Source organism: Symphalangus syndactylus, chromosome 19 (genome assembly GCF_028878055.3).
Source record: "Symphalangus syndactylus isolate Jambi chromosome 19, NHGRI_mSymSyn1-v2.1_pri, whole genome shotgun sequence".
NCBI lineage: Eukaryota > Metazoa > Chordata > Mammalia > Primates > Hylobatidae > Symphalangus > Symphalangus syndactylus.
Genome location: NC_072434.2, coordinates 36,779,998 through 36,807,017, shown reverse-complemented (window position 1 = coordinate 36,807,017; position 27,020 = coordinate 36,779,998). Strand labels below are relative to the sequence as shown.

The 27,020-nt window shown below is 34.7% G+C and overlaps 1 protein-coding gene across 1 annotated transcript in view; it reads left to right on the top strand.

Annotated features, from left to right (window-relative positions):
- HMCN1 (hemicentin 1) overlaps positions 1-27,020 on the top strand; it is a 438,669-nt gene that overhangs the window by 151,367 nt on the left and 260,282 nt on the right. The window contains exons 5-9 of the mRNA XM_055234444.1: positions 10,515-10,686; positions 12,866-12,972; positions 23,573-23,693; positions 24,600-24,863; positions 26,258-26,402. Coding sequence (XP_055090419.1) covers positions 10,515-10,686; positions 12,866-12,972; positions 23,573-23,693; positions 24,600-24,863; positions 26,258-26,402 — 809 coding nt within the window. The remainder of the gene's footprint in view (positions 1-10,514; positions 10,687-12,865; positions 12,973-23,572; positions 23,694-24,599; positions 24,864-26,257; positions 26,403-27,020) is intronic.

The following is a 27,020-nucleotide window of genomic DNA, read 5'->3' as shown; positions in this document are numbered from 1 at the left end:
TGTGTCATCAAAAGAATGGAAGTGAGTGGAGATTGAGTGAAGGCAACAGAACTTAAGCTTCAGGGCCCTTCTTTTGTGTGGACCCCTTGCAAGGCTCTAAAAAGCGTAATGTGTTTACAGAGTTACAAATTGAGGGGGAATTTTGCAGAAGTAAGATATTTAAGCTATGATAGACGATTATCTCCTTCAACTTCAACTTCTCCTCTGGTACATGTTCCTTAGTGTCCAGTGACACTGGGGCGATCTTCGCTGTTTTTTTGGACCCAAATTTCTATCAATACTATAAACACAAGTATAGCTATGTGTGAAGTTGAAAGTTTTGAAGCTTCCTGGAAAAGAATAAAAATTATCTTTCTGTTATTTCTGTAGAGAATATTACAATTTTTTTGTCATAGTAATAGACATTCAAAGATTATATAACCAAAAATGCAGTGAAAAAAATGCCATAGACTGTTGTCAGATGTTAACAAAATTGTTCTTGATTTCTAGATTTTGTGAGATTTGTAGTATTTGTCGACTTTTAACAATTTGAAATTTATGTACACTATTTTCTCACTTGAGATAACTCTTTATAATTTCGTATTTCTTAAGGACTTCCCAGTTATGTAAGCTTGAGTCTCACACAACCCAGATCTGTCACTGAATAGAAGGTATTTTGGAGAACATTTATGTTCTGTTATCTTTTGCTGAGACTTCTCTCTGTTGCCCTCCAATTGGAGATACAGAACAATTCTGTTCACAAACACCATTTAGCAGTGGTAAAACAGAGAGGAGATGTTATCCTAGTTTCTGCTGGCAAATCCCAAATGAATGTGTGTTCTAATTTGGCACTGTAAGTTACTATAGGCAGACAACATACTTTGTCACCTTTGTGTATCTAGCACAGAACCCACTATTTGGTGAGACCATACTTAAATGTTCATTGACTTAATATGAAACCCCTTTACAGGCCATACATCTGTCTCATTCTTGAGTTGTTAATATATTGTGATAATTAGATTTAAAATAAATAGAAACAATATTTATTTCAAAGACCCTAACAAGCCTATGGGTTGGATGCTTTTTTCTTTTCCTTTTTTTCCTCCTCTCTTCCTCAACATGTTGAAAATGTCCTCCTGCCTCTGTTTCTTCTTTACTTTTCAAACTCTCCCTTTTCCAGGCATCTAGATTACCTTTTGGTGTGCTGATGAGTCTGACTTTCTCTGATTTAATCCATTGCTTTCATTTACTTCCAAAATTTGGATTCTTGCTTTACTTTTTTCTTTTCCCATAGGATTTCTAAGATTTGTACGGTTGTTTCCAACTACCATCTCTGGAGTGATGATTTAGTTGTGAGAGCTATAAAGTTTTGCTCTATAATTTATTAAAGATGTCTGGCAACTGCTGAATATTCACCTATATTATTGCTAACATTACCAGTAAAGTCCAGGTTGTTATATAAATCGAAACGTCCTTTATAAAGATTAGAGGGGATCTGGAGTTAGTGTTAGTGAGATTTTTGTGCGTGGTGCCAGATTTTAAAAGCCACATAATGTTGCATTTTTACCATCTCTATAAAGTGTTTCCCAATAATTTTAGTCCACATAGATAGCTCATCTTTTAGACTGCCTGAAACATGTATTGCCACTAGTATTTATGCCTCATGGAACATCTGAAATGATTGGACCTTTGGAATCCTCCAATTTATCTGCATGTCCAATGCACTATTATATGCTCTATTATATGACATTTGAATGTAACTTCCTAAAGCTCCTTGTTTTTGAAGAGATTATTAGTGTATTAGGAGTCTATTTGGAAATACAGAGAATATAATGAGATCTCGAGAACTTCACTTTAGGATCAAGACATAATCAGAGCATATACAAAAGGTTCCTTTTATTGTCTGAAGGGCCCAGAAATTGATGAAACTTGCCTAAAACTTGATTGAATATGTTAAAGTATCTAAAGAGTATGTCAATCAAAATGAGTGCAAACCAACAGGAAAGCATAAGAACAGTTAAGTCATGAAGGTAAATGTTGGTAGTTCCCGTCCAACTTCTGTCTGAAAGTGAGGGAGCTTCAACCAGCACTTCAATTGGGAAATTAAATTTGATAAAGAAAATTCTATTAAATGCTTAATGCATCTAAATCACTTCATCTATATTATTTCTAAACCCAATAAGCACATGACAGGACAATGGATTTATATTCTAAATGGGGATTGCATCTTAAGCCAGGACATAATTTGTTAATTGCATAGTCAAAATTATACTCAAAATCTGTTGAATCACCCTTAAATTAAATTATTATGACCTAGGCCCTTAGCAGCACAAAATCTAAAAATGTATTTGTTTCCTTCTCTCCCCAACTCTCTCTCTTTCTTCTTCCCTTCCTTATTTCCGTCTTTTTTCTTTCTTTTTCTGGGCCAGTTGGAATTGAGGTTTCTTTCAAATGTAGAAATGAGGGGTAATGGACATACAAAGAAATTCACCCCATGTTATAATGTTATAATGGTTAAGGGAATAAGATTTAGAGTCCTGTGCCTTTTTTGAGTTTTATACTTACTAGAAATCTGTGATTTACTGAAAAAGTAAATATTAATATTTATAGATATAGAAAAAATTGAATGAGGTAAAATTTGTAACATTCTTAGCATGGAGCTTAGCATGTACGTGCTGTTTAAATGGTAGCCATCAAAACAACGATCCAGTTATGCTTTAGTTTACAGCATAACTTTGCCTCCTGAAGCCAATGGGTTAGTCAGTGATTCTTCCTCACTGACATTAAAAGCCTTTTGGGTTCAGTACATATGTATCTGTACCAAAGAATAAGTTCTCCCCAAAATAGACCTAATCCCAGTTGAAATGAAGTGCCTAAACCTAAAAACCAGATCCTAGACCATACTAAATTGTTCTTTGAAATGAGGTGTATATTTTGAAGTCTTTTGGGAATGATTTTTCTAACCTTTATATATGCTAAAACGGACTAATAGGATTTCTACATGTCAAGTATAAACCAGATGATTTTGTATTTTTACGTCCTTCCAGTGTATGTTGGGGGTGGGAAGAGCAGATTATAACATATAAAGATCTACTTTTCTTAGTAATTAAAAATTAAAAATTATTTTAGTACTCTGTGACACTTTAGCTCATCGTTTCTTCTTCTCTTAATTTTTTATTTAATAACTATAAAAACACTTGGAGGGAGCCTATATCCATTTATGAATTGAGGAATCCTTTGCAGTGTGAATTATTTCACACTCTAACTTATCTATTTTAAATAAGATGTTCAGATACTTCTTTTATATAAAAATTTTTTTTGTTTAGTAATGTAAAAGACTGTTTTATGGAAGAGAAGATACCTCTGTAAAGTTGTTTTCTAAACTGTCCCTCCCATCTCCCTATGAAAATCTGGCCAAACTATGACCCTTCCTCCCATGTACTATGTCCATATCTATCTATCTATCTATATCTATCTATCATCTATCTATCTATCTATCTATCTATCTATCTATCTATCTATCTAATCTATCTATCATCTATCATCTATCTCTATCTATCTATTTCTATCTATCTATCTATCTATCTATCATCTATCTATCTATCTATCTAATTTTGCAAATGATTTTAGGGATTTCATAGATGACCCTGAAGCTGTTGATGGAGTCCAGATTCACCATTTCAAATATATGTGCAATAGTGTTTTATGTAACACTATACCTGCATGCCTTATTAAATGTGTGAGTGTGTATGCATATATGGATAGGTAAATAAATACAGGGTATGAATGAGGAGAAAAAGTCAGGACTAAGAACCTGTAATATCAATAATGCTTACGTGCCTCCCTAACTAGGGGTTGTTTTTGTTACTAATAGCCTAAGTGTGGTTTGAAGTTTTTCCTGCTTTCCGGGTAGCCAGCGATAAGACCATAACTGGCATATATGTATGTATATATATGTCTACATGTATGTATGTGTGCATATGAATGTATGTATCTATGTATTTTTATAACTTTTTTCCTTTTAAAACTAGAAAGTTTCAATGGAACAACTGAACTCACTGAGATTTGGCCATTCTAAAATAAGTAGTTAGTAGAAGAAGAAGAAAAAAAAAAAAACGTGAAACAAGCAAAAAACCCAAGCAAAAAAAGATTCAGTGAGAGACATGAATGATAAAAGTTAATTTTCTATATTTGTATTATTTTAAATCATATTTTTCTGGGAAGCTAAATTTCCTCTCTCATTTGTAACACATTGAAATTGTGACACAATAATTTTATAAAGATAAATTAATGAAATATACATTGACACTTTAAAATAACTAGCAGGAATGATTTCACTGTTCATAAGTGTCTAAAGTGTGCTTTTATTTTTTTCGGCTGTTGTGTATTATAAAACTTTGATCATGTAGAAGGTGTGGAAGTTTTACGCAAGTTTTGGGTTCTCACTGACTTGAAACTGAGAGTTCGTCTTTTCACCAATCCCCTCTAGAGTCCCCATTGAGCCTAAATTTTCTAATGCCATTCCAATTTCTAAGCTCCTCCAACCCATATTCTCTATATAAACTGAGTAAAATTTTAGTTCCAGCAGAAAGTCTGTTTTTTAAAAAATCCTGTAAATTATTTCTTATTTTGCCTACCTTTAGCATGAGCATTTATGGCTATACAACACATCACCAGCCACACTTGTTTATGAGCACTTACTATTGTTAAAACTCACCGTAGAATTTTCTAAATTAAATAGGCACACAACATCCAAAGAGTAATATAAATGGATATTATCAGGGGAATACCCTCTCGAAAAGTCTCAAGTGGTGATATTTCTTGGTGGATTTGCTAAATCTACCAACCATGACACTGGATTTGTCAGCCTCTGAGTGGATCCATCCTCAGGAATAGACTTGAACTAACCAAACTTAGAGGAGTGCTGTATAAAATCTGAATGCCAGCTCATTCATCTACCATGAGAAATCTAACTGCTTGCAAGTCTAGAACACTTGTGTTGGCACAAATGATACATTTCCTCTCTATAGGCACATGTACAAAGAGCAAATCATCATCTGAAATTTGCCAGCATCGGATCAAGGGGAGACTTGCTCCCAGGCTCTTTTCTGAGCCAATATATATTGATGTTTAAGTTTATTTTCACAGGATGATGTATATCTTCCTTTGTCTAAGTTCTTGTGGACAGGGCCTGCAAGGGGATTCATGGCTTTAAATTCCTTTAGATCAGTGACCTGAATCTTTCAAATGAGTGACAGATTCAAATCTCTGAGTTCCTCCTTCATATTCCCACCTGGATGTTCAATAAATGCTTAGTGACTTCTAAGCAAAATTGGAAGCATGGGCTCTATGCTGTACTGCAGGATAGGAATGAATTTGAACCCAGAGAGACAGGCTGTCCTGGTTATCCAGAGGGGCATCTCTCTTAGCCATGTCGGAGGTTTGTAAAGCCTGCCATTGCTATAATGTAGGGTTTACTACAAAACGATTGTCTTAGAAATGTAGCAAATCTTTTTCATATCAAATACTATATAGATTTAAAGGCTTTAATATTTTTATATAGTGTAACTCTTAACAATTTGCTGCCAAAATAGTGATAAACATATACAGCTAGTCTATTCATTATGTTTGGCATGCCATTTCATTTTAAAAACACCTGCATTGAATTTTTGTTTTTCACTAGATATTATTTCAGATTCACTCTTGAAAACTGTCATTTTTTTCCTAATGCTAACTCAGAAAATAGAAAGTGAAAGACAAGATTATGGGACCAACAGGCAAGTGCTGCCTTCTTACTAGTTGTATGTCTTATGAACTTTGGCATGTATCACTCATTTTTGTTCATCTGTAAAATGGAAATAATTGTAGCTATGTACCTATGCAAATGGCAGGTGTGAAGATCCATATAAGACTTTTAGAAGTATCCAACATCTAATAAGCACTACTAAGTGCTTGCTGGTGTTAGTGTTAATTTTACACAGTTTTTTTTTCTAGATCAGGCTTCACTTACCAGGTGGATGCATTTACACCTGATCAACTTTCTACCATCACTGAGCTTGAAAAATATCTATCCAGTGTGACTGAGAAAAATGCATGCGTTTTTGCATTTCTTAAAAACTGGCTTAATTCTGTGAAATTTTCCTTTGCATTTAAAAATCCTAAGCGAACCAACTAAATAAAATAAAAATTAAATACGATGTGATGCTCACATTTAAAACCATGCATACAGGTTTGAACTCTATTCCGCTTCAATGCAGAAAATTCATTGCTGAGAAAGGACTGTCACAAATGCACATGGACAAAATACTGCCTTTTAGCACACATTTAACTCCAGGTAAAGACCTGATATAAAATTCTTCCCTCCCTCCCATTTTCTCTCTCTCTCTTGTCCTTTTCTTTCTTCTTTTATTTCTCCATCCCACACATATTTATTCAGGAATCTGCTATATTTCATGTACTATGTTAGGTTCAGGGACTATAGTGGTGAACAAATCAGCTATGGTCTCTGCCCTCATAGAACTTACAATTTAGAAGGAAAGATGAATAAAAAATAACAACAGCAACCACAAAAATACAAATAAAGGCATAACTGCGAACTGTATTGAACACCTCACCATACTTCCCTTTCTTGCCAGGAAGACAAAGGATGTCCTGGGGAAATTCATTTGGATGTAATACATTACATGAGAAATGCTCTTCCAAACAAAGCTATTCTTCAAGTTCTGTTCGTGAATATGTATGCAAAAATTGACTTCACTTCTATTCCTAATGTCTTACCATTCATAATAATGTGTGATGGTTTTGTGCTTTAAAACTGTAATTGTATCTTATTTTAGAGTTGAGTTGATATATGGACTATTTTTAAGTATTGGTTATAGCATGGGCCGCAAAATCTTTATGACAGTATACAAGGGACTTATGTAAAAATATAACTATTGAGCCAGAATCCAACTTGTTAGATGTTTTAAAGGTACGAGAACTTCAAATATCAGTTTCCTCATCTATCAAATTAAGGACATGGATTAGATGGTCTCAGAGGCCCTTTGTAGATATAAACTGTTACAAATTGTCAGAGAACAGTTTTTATATTAAAACTTTTAATGTACTATATAAACAGTTATCTAGGGATTTAAAAAAGTTTTTGTGTTGATAAAAATGCATAATTTGTAGGCTCTCACATTCTAGTTTTATTCTTTTTCTTCATAATAGAGGATCACTTTTAATCTCATAAGACCATTTCTCATAGTTAGACAATTAGAGATTTTTAATTTTCTTGTATCTGGCGCCCTGAGAAGCCAGAAATCTCACTTATGGTACGTTCTGTAGCTTGCAGTGATCTACTTTTATTCACATATTGGTAGTATCTGTATTTTCTAATACAATGAGTTGCATCTGTTTTCAATTTGATTTTTCTTATAAGTGGATAAAAATGATTGATTTGAGACCCTTGACAGAAGTCTGCACTATGTCTTTCCCAACAAACAATATTATGATACATGGTAATCCCTTTGTGAAAGCCTCATAAATGTTGATGAATTGGAAGCAGTATTAAGAGTAAACCAAAGCCCGCTTATATTCTGTACTATTTGAACATACTTGCTTCACAAAAATGCAACCAAATTAGGAAGGCTTTCATTTTCCTATGAATACTCAAGACTTGGGGACTTTCATGTGTAACTCACAGACAACAAGATAGCTTTCCAGCAATATATCATAACCTCTCTGCATTGGGTTTGAAGGAAAGAAATATTTGTAGAGCCACCCAGACATAGACTATAAATTTAATGAAGGATATACATAAAAAATGACTTCCATCTTTATTAATGCCATTTCGTTTCATTATTAGACTTGAAACATCTCACAATTCTTACTGGTACTTGTTTTCTAATTTTTTTTTCTTCTTTTCTATTGAGAATCATTTATGACCAGATTATGTGTCTTGTCTTTGAAACAGATATTCTGTCCATTTGTTTAATTTCTCTCCTTTGCCCTCTTCAGTCTCTATATCAGACATTATCCTCAAAATTATTTATTATCAGTTAAATGTATCAAATGCTATCTGAGGCCCAACAACAATCCTTTCCATTTTTTTTTTTTTTTTTAGTTAGGCAGACCCTTACAGCCGTGTTTTATGTTGACATAAAAATGTCAACACTCTGATTATTAAAATATGTGTTCTATATATGGTCAATGTTAGTTACAGTCAGTCTGGTCTCTAGTCATATGGATGGATTTGATAAGCCGAGTGATCCATACCCTTCTCTTCAAGCATGATAGATCATTAAGGACCCATTTTTCAAAAATGGCATCTGCTTCTTTAAACAGATATGTTTTTTTTCATATGTAAAATTCCATGTGCTTTGTAAGGTTAAATTTTGAGGAAATACATCATTTGATTTATGGGGTAATTAGCTGTATTAAATTTTGTTTTTTTGCTCAATTCATCCGTGATGACACTACAAATTTCTCTTTGTAAAATATCATTTCAGGGTGTCACTCCTCTGCTTGAAGCCCTTTAGTCATTTTCATTGGGATTTCTAGAATGAAATCCAAATGTCACAGCCTGACTTTATGACCATCCATTGTCTGGTCCTGACACAGGCTTCCAGCCTCATCATCTTCTTTTTTATCTGAGCACTTCGCTGTAGCCAGATGTAGTCACTCATGTTCTCAACATATCTGGAGTACTTCTGTCTCTGTCTAAGTGGTCTTGCTCAGATTCTCTCTTCTGCCTGGTTTGAATTTGCCTCTTTTTTTATTTACAGAAAACATTTCTGTCTTTCATAGTCAGATTACTTTACTTTGCCTGTGAAGCCATTGCTGAAACACTTCAGTAATGGCTGAAACACTTCAGCAATGGCTGAAACAACTAGGGGAAGAGAAGGGAATTTAGCTGGGGAGGGAGAAAACTAAGATCATGTAAGTATGTGGACTGTGAAAATACTGTGATGTGGCATTACTGTGTGGAAGTACTGTGAGGGCATTTTACATACATTTTTTCAACAGCATTTCTTGTATTATGAATTTCTTTTATTTATTAAGAACATCAGTATTATTACCATTATGACCAATTTCATTGACATTAGTATATACCTACCTTTATCATGTGTAGAGCACAGCACTTCATTTTAGATACACAAAGAAATAGGAGATATGGTTTTTGATATTGGAACAAGGACAGGAATTTTTATGAAAAATGTAAGAAATGCAAAAACATTCAGTAAATCTGAGTCCTAATGACTAAAAATGTGGTCGTCATTACTTAGTACCTGGAAAAGTATCTTGAACAATAAACATTTATTTTATGATAAATGTGATTGCTTCATATTGTTATGTGATAATAAGTCTTAGATGCTTACCTTATCCTTAGGGGGAAAGAAAAGGAAAAAAAAAAAAGGATACTTTTCACAGAAAATAAAAATGTTGCACAGTATTTGTTGCTTGGTTACTTGAAATGTGACCACCTACACCGAAATTTCAAAAAATATTTTTGTTTATCATTAATAGCTTGACTATAGCTTATCCAGCTATCTGTTCAGTGTCTTATGCCTCATTACGAAAGAAAATTTTCATGGTAATATGCAGTCTTAAAGGATACGTAAACCAGAGAAAGATGAGGTGATCAAAGATTATCATGACTTAAAATTGTAAGATCATCCAAGGAGTACCTATCCAGACATGCACCATTTGTCTAAAGGGAAATTATCTTTGTTAGTGCAGAAACTTTCTATGTATTCAAAGTTTTTCTTGTTCACAAAGAGGCATTAACACCTTTTTATAACCCGATTTCTTAATGATTTTTAAAGACTATTTTTCAAGAATACACTACTTGGTATTAAATTCTAACCTGAAATATTTTTCTATTCTCTTTAATGCAATGCTTTCCCATTATATTGTTAGTTATTCACTTTATTATAAAAATGACTCTTTTAGTGACATTGCAATTATTTTTCACTTTATTATAAAAATGACTTTTAGTGACATTGCAATTATTTTTCTATAATTAATATGCTGTAATATATTATAATACACCATATATAATTATAATATAGTATAATACAATAATTAATATGCCCAATTTACTGAAATTGGATTTGATAATTTGCTAAGTGGGTTTCTTTTACAAATTGCATCTGGAAGAAATAAAATCTGGAAAGAAAGAATGGAAGAAGAAGGGATTGCAAATGTTAGCACTATTATGTTTTTTAATAGGTTCTTATCTCTTGAGACAGCAAACTGTCAGTAATATCTCTGCATGTCTCCCCTCACTGGTTTTGTACACTGTAGTCTCATTTTAAATGTATTATCCAAGATAGAAACTTGAAATCTGAACATGGGTTAAACCAGCATTTTGTTTTGAATGTACACTAACCAGAATTAGAAAGAGTCCTATCTTCAGTAATGACTGAAATGAATTTCACACCAGTCCAGGATGCGCCGGAGTCATTTGATTACGCAAAGTACCTGAAACAGCAATGATAATAAAACTGCGAATGTTTTCTGATATCACTTACACTTCTCTTTCTCTCTTATAGGTATTAAAATGGGTAGAAGAAGCAGTACAGGCCTCCAAAGTTCACCTCTTATCCACAGATCATTTGGAACAGGCTGTAAATACTTGGAGAATTCCTTTTGATCCCAGCCTAAAAGAGGTCACTGTGTCTTTGAGTGGGCCTTCTCCAATGATTGAAATTCGCAATCCTTTAGGTGAGATATATCAAACATCACATAATAAAATACAAAATACATAGAGGGTAAAATACTTTTCACACACTTGTTTTTGTCAAGTTAATGCCAAATTCATGAGTAAATTCAACAAATTCAGAAGTGGCTAAGGAAGGTGTTTAAAAAATGTAACATTTTGAAAGTGCTAACTATTGTTGAATTAACATGAGATTCGAAAAGGTAAAACTTCTCATATTTAAACAGGTCAGATTTAGTAAATTAATTATATTTAAATGATCCAAAATAAAAATATTTAAATAAAACCTGAAACTTTATATGAGGAGATATTTTACAGTAACTTATTCTGTCAAATTCAGTATTTTACATTATTTTTAAATGACTCACACCAAATAACTCTTAAAATAACTAATTTTCCACTCTATCATTTTCTTGATAAATTTTAATTTTACAGAAGATATTTGTTAAAAACCAAATTTATATTTTTAGTAAAGGGAACTTTAAATCATTCACTTTGCCTCTTTACTTAAGTATATTTTATAACCATATGATTTGTTTGGTACCATTGCTAGTTGATAACTACAATAAGATTTACATCAAATAACAGTCTAGTAAAGACAGAAATCTTTAATTTCTTAACATTTTCATTTAGAAATATTTTTTACCTAATATTTGCAAAATAGTTATATTTCCACTGTGGCTTTAGTTGCATATTTTTTCTCTGTATTTATAAATAGGGAAGAGGATAACTGGTTTTCTTACTTTATTTGTCTTAGAGGAAAATAACTAATTTCCAAAAGAAAACCACCTATGAAATTGTTCTCAGAGGCCACAAACACATTAAAATTTACAAGACAAATACAACGTCTTTCTCAAGACTTCTACAAGTTTGACCTTATAAATGGATTTTCCTGTTGAAGTAGCATTCTACTGCAATAACATCCATGTTACTGAGGAAAGACTTGTGTTTTCTGCTACCTGGAGACTCAGAGTACCAGTACCCATTGCATTATGTTTCTACTACTTTAAAAAGTCATTGGGCATACAATGATTGTAAAACTTTTGATTCAAACATAGGATGCTTATAACTTCTTCCTTTCTTTCTTCTTCTTCTTTTTATTTTTTTGACATGGAGTCTTGCTCTGTTGCTTAGGCTGGAGTGCAGTAGCAGGACCTCAGCTCATTGCAGCCTCTGCCTCCTGGGTTCAAACGATTCTCCTGCCTCAGCCTCCTGAGTAGCTAGGATTACAGGTGTGCACCACCATGCCTGGCTAATTTTTGTATTTTTAGTAGAGACGGGGTTTCACCATGTTGGTCAGGCTGGTTTTGAACTCCTGACCTTGTGATCTGCCCACCTCGGCCTCCCAAAGTGTTGGGATTACAGGCGTGAGCCACCACACCTGGCCTAACTTATTTCTTTATATAACTGGAGAAGTAGTCCACGAGAAAGTCAAGAGTGAAGTGAAAAACTGAACTGTGGCTTAATTCCAAATTTACTTTTCCTCTTTTCTAAGTTTCAACTATTAGACAGTTTAGATAAATGTCAGGTCAGTAGATGATGGTATCATGCTACTTCGTTACACTGCCTCCTTTAATTATTCCTATGACAGATAAAAGCCTTCTCCTGTGCTTCATGGGAAACTGGTTAAGGTTTTACACTTTGTGTAAAGATATGCCCAGGGCTCTCATGTCAGTAATACTTTGAGTGCTCTCCAGAACGACATTTATTCTGGTTTGCTGTGTTTGCCATCTATTTAATCTAAATATCTCTAGTGACTCTGTGTAACATTTTTGGTAGCCATAGTAATTGCTATCTAGGCTGGCTTTGGAAGTTTGATTACAGTCTTCTAATTGTTATTCTCATTTGATGATCAAATCAGCATAACAAATAGTAATCCGTTATTTCAGTATCCAATGCCTGGACACCCTAAAATTAAGTATATTTTAGAAATAAAGTAATGGTTTGAGCTATGGGTATAAGTGTCAATCAGGTCATAGATACTAGAAATTGAATGTGTTTTATTTTAGCCACAGAATAGAAAATAAAGGCTCTTTGGGTTAGTTTGCAGCACACTTTAGTAAAAAATGTGCCAGTGTTATTTGAAATTTGATCATGCTCTTAGTTTTATGTAATGTTAAATTAGCTAATATTACATAGCTGAGAGAAGGATTGTGCTTGTTACCTTTATGTTCTGTCTTTCAGGGAAGCTGATAAAAAAGGGATTTGGCCTGAATGAGCTATTAAATATCCATAACTCTGCCAAAGTAGTGAATGTGAAAGAGCCAGAGGCTGGAATGTGGACAGTGAAGGTACTGTTATTTCACAAAGTTCATTTATTATTTTATTTTGAAGTTGGCATGTTTCATGAAGTATACACAATGGTTTTTTTAAACATGCACTCTTGCTATCATGGAGAGTGCTTGTAATAAAAAGCAATGTACATAGGTGTTTGTAGGAGGTGTCTTGATCACATGAATTTGGTAGTTTTCAGTTTGAGGACCATGAATGTCATCATTGCCACATGATACACTTACAATTCTCAGATAGTTTTCCTATCATCAAATCTGTAGGTTTATTTTATTATCTACTCATGCTTACAAAATAATCAGAGATGGAGCCAACACAGAATAATGGTTAGAGCCGTAGGCTCTGTTGTGAAACTGCCTGGGTTTGAATCTTAACACCACGCCTTAACAGCTGCACTGCCTGGAGAACAGAACTTCTCTGTGCATGGCTTTCCTTCTCTGTCATGTGGGGATGGTAGTCACAGTCCTTTACTTTGCAGAATTGGGCTGAGAATTAAATTAATATGATACACCTGAAATAGTATCGTTTCTGTTTCAAAGCAAGCATTCGAGTGCTGTGTTGGCTTTTTTTATTTGGTGGATTTCTATTCATTTTCTTCTTTAGCACAATGTGGTATTTGTATCCTAAACTTAAGTGGTATATATTTCCTCTAAGAAAGCATAGTATTTTGGCAGTATGGAGGAAAAAATATACACTCAAAATTCAAGATATCGTAAATCAGAGATCTAGTTCTGCTGCAGATTATGTGTGTGTCCCACTGTGGCAGATGCCCTGAGTGACTTGCCCATATTTCTCAGGCTTTTCAGTGTACTTCCAAATCTAGTATCTGCATTTCTCTGTCTTAGAGGTTTTTTCCTAGAACAGGAAAAGGTTGTTCGGCTGAGGAATTAACACCCCTCGGGAGCAGCTATTAGCACCTGAAGGAACACACTCCAGATGTCCACTGTGGGAACAGGCTTAAAACACACCCTTTGTGGGCGTCTTCCCATTCCTGTATTATCTCCTCTCTTCCTATTAGCCTTCCTTCCAGCTGTCAAATAAACAACTTGCTCTAGAATCTTTCTGGGAGAACTCAAAGGAAGATATCCTGTACATTGTTTACTCTTTAATTGTCTGTTTCCTTACATAAAAAATGGAATTAATGGGATCATAATTCAAATTATACAGCTGCTGTGAAAGTATGTGGAGCTGATATACTGTAGAAATTCAAGGAGCCATTTTTCATGCCAGTCAGTTTTTTTTTTTAAAGAATAACTCCATTAATGTCCCCAGTTTAAAGAATGAATGTTTACCTTGTAACTCCATTCAAATCTTAAGATACTAGTTTTTTGTTCTCAGAACTCTAAGCCCTGTAGGAAAAATAGAAACTCTTGTGTAGATTATATCAAGGTGGATAATAAAAGGGCATAGGTGAAAATGCATGTGAAAGAAAATCTGGTAATTTCTTAATGAATGAGCCAGAAATGGCCCTTCCTGCCTGTTTTTTCCACCCAGATCCTTGCACATAATGCCTGGTATTTATTGAGTGTATTAGATTGACGAATTGTTTTGCTGCTACAATATTTTAAATAAATGTGGCCAAATTTTATGTAATGGTTATTTTGACTAACTTGCCAAAAATATCACTAGCATTGAGTCTGACTTTTTGTGACCACAGTAGGAAGGAATTACAAGAAGTGTCGAGTCTCTTCATTCCTCCAATACTTTAATTTAAGCATGACTTAGCCAGCAGTGTCTTGAGCTAGCAAGTCCACTGGAGTAATTTTTTCTTGCTTTCTGAATATTGACCTTAAGTAGTCCATTATTGACTGTGAAATACGTGCACGTGATGCCATTCTTCCATGTTAGTAACAATTTATTGTGCAGTTCTTGTACCTATTTCCAGGTGATTTGGATTGCTACCAGTGGTATTTCCTCTAGTAAAACTCTTGCCCAGAGGAGGGATATTGCATGACTGTTATCTTAACTTGTGCCTCACACAAATATTCATTCAGTCGTGCATTCAATAAACATTTACTGACTGCTCTTGGCCATGTTCTGTGCTACTTACTTAACGGACATTAAGCACATTTTAATTGATAATTAGAACAGAGAAGTAATGCGGATTAGTTCTATGAGTGAGCAGAGCCTTTGATCAGGTGATGAGGTGATGAGAACTCTGTTTAGACAAGTCTCTAAGCTCAGTCTCCTGTAATTAGGGGAACAATAAAAACACACAGTATCTATTATTATTTTATCTTAAATTTTTATCTGGCCCTCACCAAAAGAGCCTCCAGCTCTGATTTACAGCATTTCTAGTGTAGGATTAGTGCTAACAATAACTAAACAAAGAATAAGCATTATAATGAAACAAAAATAACAAACTTATTTTGCTTCTATATGAAATACCAAAAGAATGTATCAGGTTAATGCAAAGGAAATTGAACTGAATCTGATGACATAAAATATTGCTGTTGACTTTAGATTTCCCTTTTGGATGTCTAATGAATGATGAATGTTTTACATGTGCACTTTCTCAAGATGAGAAATGTCTGAGATTAGATAGTGTTTCCCTGGTGCTGTCTCCCATGCACTCGACTATCTGGAAAAGGTCTGCTCTATCACTGAAATTAATAGTGGCTTTTTGAATGTTTCACATAACAGTTTTTATCCCAAATATGGAGAACGATCTATCTATTACTTGACTTTACCATGGTATTCAAGGACCACCCAATTGAGCCTCAAGCCAATCTTTCTAGTTATCTTCTATCACTTGTCTTTACATTCTTGTCAAATGTAATTTTGTTCTGTCTCTCTCCCCCCACCACATTCTCTTACCCCATGCTTTCTTTCAAGCTGTTCCTTCCCCTTATAATGCCTTTTCTTGCATTCTGACTTATAACTATCCCACAAAGTTCAGCTCAAATGACAAAACTTTCATCAAACTTTGTCAGACTTTTTTTTTCCCTAAAATGCTCTTTTCTCTCTGGCTTTCTGTTAAATTTTTCTGCACTTCCCTTTTGGATTAATTTCTTCCTTATATCATTTTTATTTCTGTACATATTTTCTCTGTCTCTTTTTCTATAGACCAGATTTTGCCACTAGTATATGCTACAGTGCCTGAGAAAGAACTATATAAATATTTATGAATAAAAATTAATACACTTATTCTGAGGATATCCAGGGAAGCAGGCAGAAGAACTGGTTTACTTAGCCTATAGTGGAGGTGCTAGCATGGAACACTAATGTGTTTGTGATTTAAAATGATAAGAGAGTGGCAGTTTCTTTTCTTTTGTGATTTTTCTGGTAAGTACTTTACTGTTCCATCTTACGGCACTTTCACTAAGCAGAGATAATGAGTCAACTCATTTGTATAATTAACATAAGTACTCAAATGTTTTAGGTTTCCTCTGATGCAGGTAAAGCATATTAAAAAGAAGTAACTGGAAATAACAAAGTTTTATTGAAAACAGAAGAGAAGATTGTTTTATGCTCCTAAATTTCCATTTGTAGGAAAGCTACAGATCATGGATCTTATTTCTGAGAAGCAATATGATTTTTCCATTCAGCAACTAATATAGAGTATTTGAATGTGACCACAGAAACTCTTGAGCCAAATTTTGTCCTCTGCTTTTTAAAGGAAACTCCCTGCAAAGACATTAAATAATTGTCAGCAACCAATGGGTTTAGGTGGTACAAATGTTTATATTAGTTTAGGATTATCAGTGTGATCATTTAATTTAACATATCCCCTGGGGTATGCTTCTATTAAGTACATTTGGATAAACTGTCTTTAGATAATCTCCCAAGCACAGAAGGGCATGTACCCAACCACATGATTATACCGAAATTCTGAGACTAGTAGAAATATTTTGGTTTTGTTACGTTGGTAGCCAGAGCCTACTAATGCCTTTTCTACTGGGTAAGGATATTTTAAAAATCATACTCAAGTGGCATAAGCTTGTTTAGGAATCATAATTAAATCAACCTTGAGTCTAAAAGGACCACACATGAAGATTATTATGCTGGCCTCCTATTAGTCTTTCCTGGTGACTCTTATGAATAAGCCTGTAGTCTACACAAGGTGTGTTAAGTAAATAGATTAGGTGTAGCATTAATGTTTTGGGTCAGTGGAATGTTTGATAATAGATTTTTCCTGGAAAATTTTCCAGTTTTTTGGCCTGCCAATATCGGACTGTCAACCAAATAGAATGCTTCCTTTATAAAAAAGATATGTGTACACTTAGGTACACGTGCACATTTATACGCATATGTGTGTGCATACGCATGTGTGCATATGTGTGTGTGTGTGTGTATTTAAGTAGAATTTATGTTTTGGATACATTTCCTTATCACACATTTCTCCAAATGCATAATGCCCAACAAAATAATGGTATTTAAATCTAGCTTCCATGATTGTGTCTTTGTCTGACACAATGCCTAGCTCATGGTGGGGTCTTAATAAATATTTTATTGAAATTATCTATTCTTTAATTTGTGAAGAATTCAAAACTTAAGAGCAAATACTTTGAAAAAAGGGGGACATCTATTTGAATTCAAGATTCATTACTTAATGTCTTTTTGTTCGTGGAGAAATTACTTAACCTGTCTAAGTCTGAGGAAAGTGGGGGAAAATAGTGGCTACTCAATATTGTCATGGTTAAATGAGATATTGGTAAAGTGCTTCAGCAGTTTCTGACACATGAATTAGTTGTTACTAAAAATGTTGACACATGAATTCTGACACAGGTTAATTAGTTGTTCTCTTGAATACATGTAAATCATACATTGTGTCTTTACTTTCTTTTAATGCATACACACTTGAATTTTTCTTTAGTTTTTGTGTTTGTCTTACTTCAGGCACACTTACTATTTTATAAAACACTGAAACTCTGTTGGAGAGTCAGAGAGATTGACTCTATCAATCAAATTTTAATTCAATTTATAAAAGGTAAGGTTTTATATTTAGTGCTAGGAGGAATTCTCACTAGCTCAGTACAAGGAGATTAATTCCTCACTAATGTTCTGTGTTCCATGGGGTCTGGTAGAGTATTCTGCTTCACAGTCACTCAGGAACCCAAGCTGATGGCGGCTCTACTGTAATTTAGAAAATGCAGCATCTTCAGTCACTTAATGGGGAAAAAACCTGGAGGATGTGGCATTGAATAAATAAAAAGAAATTTGTGTTACTTCTGTCTCATCCCAGAAGCGGCACATTTCACTCCCTTATTACCCAGTAGGCAAGCTGTTATCGTGGCCTAGTGGTATACTAGAGCTAGCTCATAATGACTCATGGAGAGTCAATGATACATTTCTCTTCCTAGCTCTGTGTTCAGCAACATCATGTTGGGAGCTAGCAATCAGCTATGATGGGAATATTTGCACCACAGAAATTGAAAAATGCCAAAAGTTAGGTTTTTTTTTGTTAGAGAGGAATTTATTAGCACCCCACTGACCTGACTTTTCCTAACTGCAAGCGTACTCAGAAACGTAGAATGGCAAAGAAATAGTTGGAGAATGTTACTGTTTTCTATGCCATAGGGTGCAAATCTACCCAGAAATTATGTTATTCTAAAATACCATGCACAGACTTAGTTACCTGAGAAAGACATTGAACTTGGAATAATTGCCATTTAAGTTGCTGTCTACACCTAGGTAAACATCATTTTTTTGAACTTCTGTTTCTTTGTAGTGCCATAAAATTATCTTTAGATATAATAGGGTTTTAAGAGATAATGTGTGAACATACTTAGCATAATGCATCTAGAAACATTTAGTGAATTCTTGATGAGTATAGCATTAGCTGGCCTGAGGAAAATCTAAGAAAAAACATCAACACTAGGCATGTGGATGGCTTTCATGTCATTTATTAAACCTACAAAACCTACACTTATCACGTGCCTCCTGAGCGACATTCTGTGGGTGATGAATATGAAATAGTTACTGCCTTGAAGGGACTTTCAATGTAGGCAGACATTTAACAGGCCTTCTCCGTCTTTAAACTAAGAAGTAAATCCATCTGCAGTAGAGCTGACCAGGAAGATCTGAGCTGAGATCTCAGAGGAGCAAGTAATTTTCCGCTGGAGCTCTCCATGGTGCTTGTTCTATTGTCCTTCAGCCTGTCCTGCTCCTTCATTCTTGGTAGTCTCACTCCAATTCAGAAACCTAGACTCTGGTTCACTCTGCTCCTTCTTTTCCCTTACTGCATTGTAGGTCAAGGCTACCTATTTATAACTTTAGGATACCAATATATATCTCTGTATTAGGGTTCTCCAGAGCACAGAAATAACAGGATATATACATATATGAAAGGGAGTTTATTAGGAAGAATTGGCTCACACAATCTCAAGTCAAAGTCCCACAATAGGCCATCTGCAAGCTGGGGAAGAAAGAAGCCAGTAGTGACTCAGTCCAAGTCTAAAACCCTCAAAAGCAGAGAAGCCGACCGTGAAGCCTTGAGTCTGTGGCCAAAGGCCCGAGAACCCCTGGCAAACCTCTGGCATAAGTCCAAGAGTCCAAAGGCCGGAGAACCTGGAGTCTGTTGTCCAAGGGCAGGAGGAATGGAATAAAGCATCCATCATGGGAGAAAGATGAAAGCCAGAAGGCTCAGCAAGCCAGCTTATCCCACCTTCTTCCACCTGCTTTGTTCTAGCTGTGCTGGCAGCCAACTAGATAGTGCCCACCCACATTGAGGGGGTCTTCCTCCCCCAGTCCACTGAGACTCAAATGTCAGTCTCCTTTGGCAACACCCTCACAGATGCACCCAGAAAGAATACTTTACCAGCTATCTAGGTATCCTTCAATCCAATCAAGCTGGTACCTAATTTTAACTATCACATCTAGTATAACCTCATCGTTGCCAAACCGTGACCTTACCTCACATCTGCTCACACTGCAGCAGCCTGTATATTCCTGACTCAGACCCCTTCACAACTTAATGAACGTGATACTACTCACTCAGAGGAGTAATGTGGCTCATTATGTACGTTTAGAAATTTTATGAATAAATTGACTTTGAAACACAACTCTTCCTAGCTCAGATAAATCCTGTTCAACATCTAATATCTAGAAAGTTTTCGGTTATGCTCTGAGCCTGAATGCTGCTGCAAGATTTCCCTCTTCTTATCTACAGAAGCCATGAGGTTAGGGTAACCCTGCAGGAGTAATACTTCAAGACATTCTGTGGTGGAAAGGTGCTTTTTGGAGCCACATTCTAATTTTAATATAACCCACAGGTTGAATCTAGATGATATAAAAGACCAAATAGAAAGACATTAAGACAGCAATTTTGGCCTCACTAATTTTAGGACACACACACACACACACACACACACATATCTATATAATTTTATTACATTTATAAAAAGTTTATTAAAATGGCTAACATACTTTGGAAGAGAAGGGAAGGGAAAGAAATATGGCTGGACCTCCTCTTTGCTTGACTCAGTTACAGAATTAGCTTAATTTTCTTTGCCCCTCCAAGGCCTTCGTGTCATTTAGTTCTCCTCTAATCCCATCAGGTTCATAACTCATGAGACTCCAAAGTCTTCTCCCAATACTCCTGCAGTTTCCTAAAAGCTTTCTTGCTTATGTTCTCACTGCCTTCTGATTATTTGTGTTGATTATACCCTTTTGTACTTTGATGCAGGGCAAAACTCAGCCCCTTCAATATATCACAAGAAATATATCAATAGCAAGCATTTTATGAATTGGGTAGATTTACTCGTAGATTTGGGGGCTATGCCATAAAGCACCTTGTGCTTTTCCTGCTCTTTCCTTGGCCACCACCCCCTTGCCTCCCCATTACATTTCTCTGCTTCTTGCCTCTGGATAGTCCCGGAAGTTCCATATAACTCTCCTCCTATTGTGTAAAGCAGTTCAGCATATTTCAACATTTACCCTCAAACCAGCATGATTAAATTCATTGAGATCATCATGAGAAATGCATGGGGTAGCTGTAGAGTTTGGTTTCTGGAGCTTCCCCGAGTTCAGACTCCAGCTTTGCCACCTGCTGTATCTGTTACTTTGAGCAAGTCACTTAACCTCTCTGATCCATGAAGTGAAGATGATAATAATACTCTCTCACAGGGACTTTTGTGAGGATTAAAAGTGAGAATTTGTATAAAAAAATTAAGCTTTACATATAGTGTGCATTTTGTGCACGTTAGTGCTTTTTTCTCCTCCCTTTTCCATTTATTGGTGGGTTATACCCTCATTATACATAAAACCTGTTTGTTTCTATTACACTAATATTTTTTAAAGGGAGCTTAGATAAGAAAGAGGTGAAAACAATAGCTTACTTTAATAGATATCAAACTATTGGCACTTTCTCATGAAGAAATTTATGTGGTGTTTAGTGTTCCTAAAATACTGTTCAAGTATTATAATTCTTTTAAGACAATAATTAAATAATGATAAATGCATGAATTAACATCAGAGGCTATTTTAATACTAAACTATTTTAAAAACTTTAAATTAGCTCATTTTTTTTTCTTTTTATTGTATATTTAAACCACAATGTTAGTTTACTTAGGATGTCCTTTGTTTCCGTTACCCTGGTTAGCCCAGAGTTGGATTAATTGCATATAAAAATGGACTCACTTGAAGATATCTTTTATTTACAAACACTTAAATTAGTCAAAGATATTCCTACTGTCTACAGTATAGTATAGACACATGAAATTAAGATATTTTGTTATTTATTACTCTTCATATTTTAGCAGAGCAAAATACTCTTCATATTTGCTCAGAGAATAGTAAACCTATATTCTTATTTTGCATACTTTATTATTTGGTGTGGTTTTTGAAGGATCAAAGTTAATTTATATTACATTAATTTTATATAATTTATAAGGGGCTCCCTCTTCATCAAATCTGCTTTAACGTGTTATTTAGTTATAGAGGTTAACATATTTTCAAACACTTGTATAATTTCTGTTTTTTTCTCACTCAGCTATTAAGTACATTTTAAAAACCCACCTTTGTTAGTTGATTTATGCACAGAACACTTGGCAGATGATTAGCACTTGATAGCAGTCATTTGGCAAATTACGTGTCATATTTGCCCTTAGTAACCTCAACAGCTGTTTCATCATAAGGGACTTTCTGAGGAGCAAGGCAACTAACAGTAATATATGATGTTAGTGAAAAAATAAAAATTAACTCATTGTAATATCAAGCATTCTAATTGACTTACATGAAATTAGTAGGTGATAGTGTCTTCACTAAAGCTCTACATTATCTGAAGAAATTGACGTTACAATTGCCAAAGTTTTATATAACCCTATAGGAAGTCCCTGATTTAAAATTGAGTCATGATCCATAGTTTCCTTTTTAAATTTATTATGTGGAATTCATAACACATATTCATTGAGAAATAATGGAATAAGGATGGTACTAAGATCCCTACACTTACACATATAATCTTTTGTAACCTTTATGCAAATGAGCCATAGTAACTAGCTGCATCATTTATGCTAAGAACATAGCAACAGCTTTCATGATGATGGGTTTTTTTCTTCTTTCTCCCCCTCATTTTACTACCCTTTGAGTTCTTGAGATTCTGCTCAATGAGGAAGAAACATGGTAGCAACAGGGACAGATCTTCTCTTCCTTCTTCTCCACATTGCTAAATAACAAAGAGTTGCAGTGATTCCGAGAATATTGCATAGTTTGCACAGCTCTGGAAGTGGCTCACTGGTAATCATGATGTGTGAATTCATCTGGCTGTCCACCAGATTAAAATGTATATACACAAATATGGCTGTCTACCAGATTAAAATTTATATATATACTTCCAGTGCATTCTGTCATTGCTATAATACCTCAATATGTGCCCTCTCAGTGTTGAGTTTGAAATTGATAATCAGTACATTAGTGTTATGTGAATTTTTTCTTTCACTCCCATCTCCTACTTAAATGCTGGAATTATGTGGTCATTTTATTTTGAGACAGAATCTTGGTAATCTATGTAATAAAATAATGGTGAACTCTTGTTCATAAGTCTTAGGTGGTTTTTGAAATGCAAATTCCTAGACTGCCCTGACCTAATATTCTGATTCAGTAAATCTAGGCTGGAGCTAAGGACTTTGCATTTTTAATAAATGCTGAGTACCTTTGCTAGAACACTGCTGAGCTGAGGATGCCAGGTTGCCAAAATCTGAAAATGTTCAGCTCTATTGCTTGCACTGGCTGCAATGTCCTAGAGGCAAAGAAGAAATAAATATTTTCTAGAATTGAACCTGGATGTATTTGTGGAAGAGGATTTCAATATTTGCTAAACATCTACTATGTTAATAATAGTGACCAAAACAAAGATCCCTCATGGAGCTTTTACAGATTTATTTCTAGCCCATTCACTAGTGACTAAACACTTATATCTTTTATCATTAGGCATGAAACATATTACTGAACCGTTTTTTAGAGCTGTCCCATGGGGTATGTATTACAAAACTTGCATTTAAAATATAGAATCATAGTTATGTTGAGAACATCAGATCAGAGCCTCAGTTTTTGGACATCGATCCTAATTAAATATTGTGCAGTTTCCCATACTGGCGAGGGTTGCACATGACCAGCATACTGGATCAACTGCTGACCAAGTTTGTCATTTAACATTTTCAGACCTCAAGCAGTGGAAGGCACTCTGTTCGCATTACTGGCCTCAGTACTATTGATTTCCGAGCTGGCTTTTCTCGAAAGCCCACCCTGGACTTCAAAAAAACAGTCAGCAGACCAGTGCAAGGTTTGTATGTGCATATTATTTAAATTGACATAATAGATATCTAAATGAAAAATATTTCTCAGACTGTCTATAATTTTATAATTTTGTAGTATTCAATAAAATTGAGAAGCATAGCTTTAAATGTGACTGTTCTCTTGGCCTAATCACTTTCTCAAAGTGTAATCCCAAGACCACTGATATAAAAATCACTCAGGATGCTTGTTAAAAATTAAGATTCCTGGACCCCACTCCAGATCTCCTGAATTAGAACCACGGGAGGTAGGGCCCAGGAATATGTACTTTAGTGAGCACCTCAGTTTATTCTTACCTTACTAAATTTTGAGAATTACTAACCCAGATCTTGAGATTTTTTTTCTTACCGAAATCTATAAATTACCTATTGTCAAGGTAAAATGTGTGTATATAGCTGAAAAATTAAACATGTCACATATCATTGTATTTCAAAGATAAAATTATTGATTTTTAAACCTTGTCCTCCTCTTATTTTATTCATACATTAAGATTTATAGTTTTCTAGCTGAAAAGAAGCTTAACTATAATGTAACAGTTAAAGTTTGGGGGAGGTTATTGTTCATTTATTTTTATTGCTGCATTTTCTGGAAAGATACAAAATAATTTATCTTTAAAAGTATTCATGTGATCAAACATTATATAACAGTTTTCACAATTCTAATTTTTTTTTACATGTAAACATAGTTAAAATACTATAAAAGTTATTTCTTAGGATGTCCTAAGTTTCTCTGGTCATGCATAAACTGTCTTTTATGTAGAAACAATTCTGCAACTGATCCAGAAATTATAGGCATCCTTATGGTACTCATATATTATTATCATGCAAATACTTATTTGATACATAACTTGAATTGCATGTTTCTTGTAAATGATAACAAAATCTTTCTCTTGTAGGAATACCTACCTATGTGCTGCTCAATACTTCTGGAATTTCCACTCCAGCTAGAATAGATCTTCTTGAACTTTTGAGTATCTCAGGAAGTTCTCTTAAGACTATTCCTGTTAAATATTACGCAGATCGAAAACCTTACGGCATATGGAATATTTCTGACTTTGTACCACCAAATGAAGCTTTCTTTCTCAAAGTAACAGGCTATGATAAGGATGATTACCTCTTCCAGAGAGTATCAAGTGTTTCCTTTTCTAGTATTGTCCCAGGTGAGACATCATTTTATTGAACATTGAAATATTGACAGTTTAAGGGGGTGATGTTGTCCCATAGGTAAATAATGGACTATCAAATAAAAAATAATGTCTTCATATTATTACTGCATCACCAAATTGATGGACATTTACATGTAGGGTAACACAGTTTTTCTTAGCTGTTAAATAGCACATCCAAAGTTTCATGTTAAGTCTCACTGATCGCAGATCTGAGAATTTTAATTAGTCAGTGTAAGAGCTGGAACTGGAAAATTCTGGTACTATCTTTCCCCCTAAAAAAGCCGGGCACATATATTTGCTTAAACTATCTAAACTGGCTAAATGTTTATATACAATTGTCAGAAACTTTCTGCTCCATAGATGGTAGTTCATAGTAAACAACAGGTGATCACTGCCTTTATTTGTCTAGTTGGTTAGTTAGCTAGTTAATTGTACATTTGCTCCTATGTAGAGAGGAGATTACAGATTAGATATTATTTGGAAGCATCAGGTAGCATTTCAGCTTAGCTGTACTTGAGCTGTTCTTCAAGGCTCATGACTGAACTCTGACTCAATCTTTTTTTGTTGTTGTTTTTTTTTTTTTTGAGACGGAGTCTCGCTCTGTTGCCCAGGCTGGAGTGCAGGGGCGCGATCTCGGCTCACTGCAAGCTCCACCTCACAAGTTCACCTCATTCTCCTGCCTCAGCCTCCCGAGTAGCTGGGACTACAGGCACCCGCCACCTCGCCCAGCTAATGGACTGATAAAGATATAGGATTGTTTATAAAATTGTGTGGTACTATTAGTGCTATTAGGTGGAGGGACAAAAATTTATCATTTATACATAAGATAGTGATTTGGGAAATTCAGGAACAATTCTATAGCTATTGTTTAATAGTTGTAGAGTGGTGAGAATAGAACCAACCTCAGTATTTCCTCATATACGATATTCAAATTTGGCTTAGCCCCTAATTTGAACGCTACAAAATCTGATGGATTCCTAAAAGTCATTTTTTACATTTATTTTGGAAAAACAATTTGATTCTGAGATACGTGGGTTCTTATGTTTTTGAAATAAAAACATATTCTAAAATTGATATATTATTGCTTATTTGGTAGTATTTTTTCTCTCTTGGTGGTACAAAAAAAATACGGTGCCTTGAAAACTATGGAGTCTTAGATTCAATGAATACTGTAGTAAGGGGCTCATTAAAGATATCCAGAAATCAACTAGCTTTGAACAAATAAAGATAGAAAAAGTAATTTTTAGTGATCTGGGTTAATTGGAATGCAGAGGATTTACTGGAATAATTTAAGTATAAAGATTTTGAATGGATTAAGAGGCAGTACTTAACATCATTGTGACCTTCTTGCTTAAGTTTTTTGTTTTTGTTTTTGTTTTTTTTCCTAGATGCTCCCAAAGTTATGATGCCTGAGAAAACCCCAGGATACTATCTGCAGCCAGGCCAAATTCCCTGCTCTGTTGACAGTCTTTTGCCCTTTACCTTGAGCTTTGTGAGAAATGGAGTTACACTTGGAGTAGACCAGTATTTGAAGTAGGTACATGTTTCTGTCAGTAATAAGATTCAGCATTTAACATGTAAATATAAATAGACTATTATTGCAATGTACTTTTTCACTGAAAATTCTCACTTGCTACATAGTCTGGAATGTAGCAGTGAACAAAATGGACACAAATCTGTGCCGTTGTAGAGCTTATATTGTCATAGAAGGAGACAGTAAACAGAAGATAAATATAATAATATAATAAATGCTGGAACATATTCAAATGTTGACTCATGTGTTATAGAATCTGAATGTTTTTTAATTTGTGGGTCTGTTGTTAAGACAAATGCAGAATTATGAAAATGATGTTAGGTATAAAATCATGAAAGGGGACCTTGCAGATGAGAGGTCCTGAAGCTTTAGCTTTATTGGCTTCATGGTAAAAGTGTTTCTGAATCTGATTTAAAGTGTTATGACAAGTGAATCTGGTAAGCGTAGAACAGGTTAGTTGGGTTGAATACTGCTGGTAGGTGGAGTGGATGTAGCACTGGCCAATTTAAAATCCTAAAATTCAGAGTAAGGGGCATTGGAGCAAAGACATAAAGATGCCAAGAAAGATGATCCACAAGGTATCCAGAGGAGAGTATTCAAACACAAGGAGGAGCAAG